The sequence below is a fragment of the Pteropus vampyrus genome, unplaced genomic scaffold, assembly GCF_000151845.1.
Source record: "Pteropus vampyrus isolate Shadow unplaced genomic scaffold, Pvam_2.0 Scaffold239, whole genome shotgun sequence".
In the NCBI taxonomy this organism is placed as follows: Eukaryota; Metazoa; Chordata; class Mammalia; order Chiroptera; family Pteropodidae; genus Pteropus; species Pteropus vampyrus.
The window spans coordinates 6509-11363 of record NW_011889020.1 but is presented as its reverse complement, the minus strand read 5'-3'; the positions used below and the strand labels follow the sequence as shown (position 1 = coordinate 11363).

Sequence of the window (4855 nt, the reverse complement as noted above, 5' to 3'; positions counted from 1 at the left end):
CTGCAGCTCGGCGGCCACGTGGCGGCCGTGGAGTTCCTTCAGGCGCAGCAGCAGCTCCTCCAGGTTCTCCCCGGTGGCCGCCGACAGCGCGATGGCCGTCGGGCCCAGGCGGGCCCGCAGCTCGGGCAGCTTGGCTCGCGCCTCGGGGAGGTCGATCTTATTGGCGACGATGACGTGGGGTCTCTCAGACAGGCCCCCCTCGTACTGCTCCAGCTCGTATTTCAGGTGGTCCACCTGGGCCCAGGGCTCGGGCGCCGACAGGTCCACCACGAACAGCAGGAAGCCGCAGCGCTCGATGTGCCTGAGGAAGGCCAGCCCCAGGCCCCGGTTCCGGTGCGCACCTCGGATGATGCCCGGCACGTCGGCCACTGTGGGAGACAGAGTGGGGACGCCGGGGACCCAGGCTGCCTCTGGGCCCGCTCCCTGAGACTTCCCTTTCAAGGAACGCTCACATCCTGCCGCGGTGACTCATCGGGCCACCCGCCACCCGAGGCATTTCGGTTTTGAGTTTTACGAAATGTCTTGAAATATTTGGGTGACAGGCATGATAACGGATCAATCTAATAAGGAATATTTATTCACTGGAATTATACCTTCCAGTCTTTCTGGCTTCAAAAATGACTTAAAAAGGGGGAAACGGCTTCCTGCAATCTATGAATAATTTGATTACCGATACAAATTATTTCAGAGTACTTTGGGAATGTAAAGTGCCATATGAATAACATTAGCAGCAGGCTTACTATTTTTAATGGGTACATTATCTTCTGAGAGAAGTTTCCTCCCATCAGAATGGTACAAAGAAAGCTTTAAAATCGCACGTCTGCATGGCTGACACGGCCAAGTCCCCCACAGATCAAGGAGGAGAAGACAGGCAGCGAGAAGGCAGCAGCTCTCGACTGGCCTGGCGAGTAAACTCAAATCCCTCCCGGGGCTCTAACCAGCAGCTGCCTGGGGGGCGGGGTGGGGAGCAGAGCTGGAGGGAACCACGGGTTTGCACCAGGACAGTGGCGCCCCGAGCTGCCCGCACTCTACCGCGGCCCTCTGCGGGGCCCTGGGAGCTCTACCTGCGACCTGCTGGTGGTCCTCGTAGTGCACGATGCCCACGTGCGGGCCCAGGGTTGTGAACGGGTAGGTGGCCACGGCGGGCTTCGCGTTGGAAATGGCCCGGAGCAGCGAGGACTTCCCCGCGTTGGGGAATCCGACCTGGAAGAGAGGGAGGTGCTCAGCCTGTCCCCGGTTGGGGACAGACTGAGGTCAGGGTGCGTCTCAGTTCAGGAACCTGGCAGATGAGGGCACGGCTCCTGTCCAAAGCCACAGGACGCCAGCTGGAGAAAGGCGACCTGTCACTTTCTTCCAGGCCGGTGGCATGTTCCACCAGCAGAAACTCGGTGTGTGACGAGCCACCCCTCCCCCCGGGCTTCAGGGGACACCCACCATCCCAGCGTGGGCCATGGTCTTGAGCTCTAGGAGGAGGACGCGCTCCTGGCCGGGCTGGCCGGGGGTGCAGGTCATAGGGGCGCGGTTATCGTTGGCCAGGAAAAAGCGGTTGCCCTTTCCTCCGGCCCCGCCCCGCGCGGCGATGTACTCGTCACCTGGGCACGACAGGTCAGCCAGGACTGTGTTGCCCTCCTTCACCACGGTGCCCGCGGGGACCTGGAAAACAGCGACGTGTTTACGCTTATGGGCGAAAGGGAAGCTTGGAGAGTGGCCGGACCCAGTGTCCTTGCCGGTCTGGGAGGGGGGCCGTGGGCGCAGAGCTAAGCGCCCCTTCGCAGAGCCACGGAGCACCGGAATGGTCCCAGCCCTCGACAGGTGTTACGGGCCTGGTGACACCCCGCAGTGTTTCTGAAACTCGAGGGTGACTTGAAGCATCGGAAACGCTGTGGCAGCTCGAGAGAAGGAATCCGCTCTTGGCTCGAAGGAGCTGTTTGGAGGCAGGAGTCGGGGGGCCCGGGGACCTGGGGGCAGGGCCTGGGGCTGGAGTCTGGGAGCTGGGGGGCAGGGACTGGGGCAGAGGGCGGCCCGGCTGGGCGGGCGAGAGGGGACAGGGTGTGGGTTTCCTCTTGTGAAAATGCGACAATCTTGTGACTGAACGGGCCACACATGTGCGTGGATGAGGTCAGCACGTCTGGTCCGGGTCTGCCTCGCCGGCACGGCTGTGCACACCAAGCGGAGGGCTCCCCAGACCACAGCGCAGACCAGGAGGTGCCCAAAGGCCTGGAAACCGGGGAGCAGGGCGCGCTGACCCGGATGTAGAGAAGAGCGCCGCTTCGCCCAAAGCAGTTCTTCCTGCCGCCGTCCTCTCCGTGGAAGCCCCGGTACTGCGACAGAACCGACGACAGCGACTTGACTTGCCCATCAGCTGAAAGTCAGAGCAAGAGCCCCATGGTCCTCTGTGTTAGAGACAGAGCGGCCCCCGCCGTGCAGCTCCGGAATGCTCGGGGATGCTCGGGGATGCTCGGGGATGCTCGGGGATGCTCGGAAACGCGCTCGGACCGGAGCGCAAGCCGCGAAGCTACGCGCTATTTTGAAAGCTAAATTCCTATCTTCTTTCAAAAAATACTGCAATTTCTGAAAACTTCAAAATTACCCATAATACCGTCAATTAAAAATAGTGACACTTTATGTTGCGAATGTTTACAATTTAAAACACCGACACTTGATTATGTTCTGACGTTGACGCAGGTTCCAGTTTCCTGAGCGTCTGTGCTGTGTCAAAGGTAATCGACCGCCACAGCACCTGCTGGGAGTGACACTTGTCCTGCTGGCACTTGTCCTTTGAGGGGGTCTTACTACGAAGACAGATCCCGACAGCAAACTATCTCTGTGGTCCCGAAATTAAAAAAACACGCAACCCACTATGAAGTTGGTTTGTGGCACATCGTTTAAATGTGACCATCTACAACGTTTAGCAAAAACGACGTCCACGCACCCATGCGTGAATCCAGCTCCGCACTAAGGTTACTCTGCCTCAAAGGTGTGGACGCAGGAACCTGCTCTGAGCTGCCCCTTGGCACGTACCTCTCAGGATGACGTCGCCGCCGTGGCCACCGTCACCGCCATCGGGGCCTCCAAACTCCTTCCGCGGCTCGCTGTGGAAGCAGCTCGCGCCGTCCCCCCCGCGTCCCCCGCAGACGAGCACCCGGCGACAGTCCACGAAGTGCCGCTTCTGCGGAGAGCACAGCACGCGCCAGGGCTGTCAACTCTGCCACCCCTTCTGATCCCAGCGGCCCTGGGAAACGCAGCCTCCCTCCCCAGCACCGCTTCAGCCGAGAAGCTAAGGGCAGCGGTGCAGCTGATCGCTCCCAAAATGCAAACACGAGAGACACGGGCACCGTCCCCACTCTGCAGGCACCGGGAGGCAAGAGCACAGGCGCGGGGGACACGGCCAACGGTGGGGCCAACCTGAAGGAAATGGTCCTTAAATAACACATCTTTCGAGCTTTTTCCAGACAGAAACACATTCTGTCTTTACTAACGGAATAACAGGTCTTTACTAACGGAAAGTTCTAGTTCGTGAGGGCGCAGCAAGACTACCGTGCCTGGATGAGCACAGGGCTCCCGACGGTGCAGAAAGGACATTTTCTGCGGCCTGACTGAATGGGATTTATTTTTTAAGTGGAGCGACATGAACGAAGCCCCTGATCTGAGGCTGTTTCTCTCCTGGTCCCTGAGGGAGGCAAGGTCGGGCTGCGGAGGTAGAACTCTGCGGGTTCCCGGTTCACAGGCATTAGCCATCGGAGAGGCCGGGCGCGGTGTCAGGGGGCCAGCGCCCAGGACATCCTGCCCAGGAGACTGCCTTCCTGTGCTGGGGCACCCGCATCTCCATCCTCTCCTCCACGAGCAGGTCTTAAGAAAATACGCAAACATTTCAGATTCTCTGGCGCCACCATATGGAGAAACCATGAATTGCTACTTACAGAACTCAACGTGCAACTTCACCGTAAGCCAATGTAATCAAAATCAACCTGGCACTGATGAGCACGGTAGGAAGAGAACCTTAGATTCTATTTTCATGTTCCGGGGAAGAGACGGAACCACGCAGGAACCACACTGCCAAAGGAGTGTTTCCACGGGGGGGGCACTGCTTATCTGGACCCCCCATTATGAAGGGTCTGAAATGGGTCACAAACACGTCTCGTCTTGACTCTAATTATACATCTTTCGAGTTTTACATGAGGTCCCTCCCCAGTGACGTCTTACGTTAAGAAACATACACACACAGCCAAGAATATCTGTAACACACGCAGACCACACACAGCCCGATGACAAATGGCACCCAGGCCTCGTCAACGCATGGGCACCCTGGCACTTCCCCGGGGCTGCTGTATGTAGTTCCTGTGACAGCTCAGGATTGGATGCACAGGGCCCGCATTTCGCATCATCATTTTTAAGACCTACGTGTGTCCCTTTGATAACGTGATCAGGATAAACGAAGGCCGGATAATGAGAGCTCGAAACAGCTCCTGTGCCTTCTGAGAGGAAGGCTGCAGGCAACTCCTGCCGGCCAGAAGTCTCACCAGTTTTTTCTCGGAGAGCAGTTTCTTCCTGGAGGGTTCCTGGTGCTTGGCGCAGTCCGCATGGCCGAGGGAAAGAAGCCTGGGAAGGAGCCGGCCAGGCCCGAGGACCGCCCGTGGGGGCAGCGGCCCGCGCCTCACGCCCTCCAACACAGCCTGCCATCCTGCCAGGAAGAGCCTCGAAGGCACCATGGCTCCCTAACAAAAGTCAAATTGGCAGAATAAGGTGTCTGGTGTAAATCAGAATAGCAAACAAACCAAAATCCTGACATATGTTGTTGAAACAAATAAGCAAGCTGATGACCACGCCCTTCTTATGTCACCCACCACTCCCACCC

The 4855-nt window shown here is 58.4% G+C and overlaps 1 protein-coding gene across 1 annotated transcript in view; it reads right to left on the bottom strand.

Annotated features, from left to right (window-relative positions):
- Positions 1-4855, bottom strand: part of MTG2 (mitochondrial ribosome associated GTPase 2) — a 20405-nt gene that overhangs the window by 11809 nt on the left and 3741 nt on the right. Inside the window, exons 3-7 of the mRNA XM_023519860.1 lie at positions 3022-3169; positions 2247-2362; positions 1435-1653; positions 1065-1203; positions 4-368 (exon numbers count right to left, since the gene is read on the bottom strand). Coding sequence (XP_023375628.1) covers positions 4-368; positions 1065-1203; positions 1435-1653; positions 2247-2362; positions 3022-3169 — 987 coding nt within the window. The remainder of the gene's footprint in view (positions 1-3; positions 369-1064; positions 1204-1434; positions 1654-2246; positions 2363-3021; positions 3170-4855) is intronic.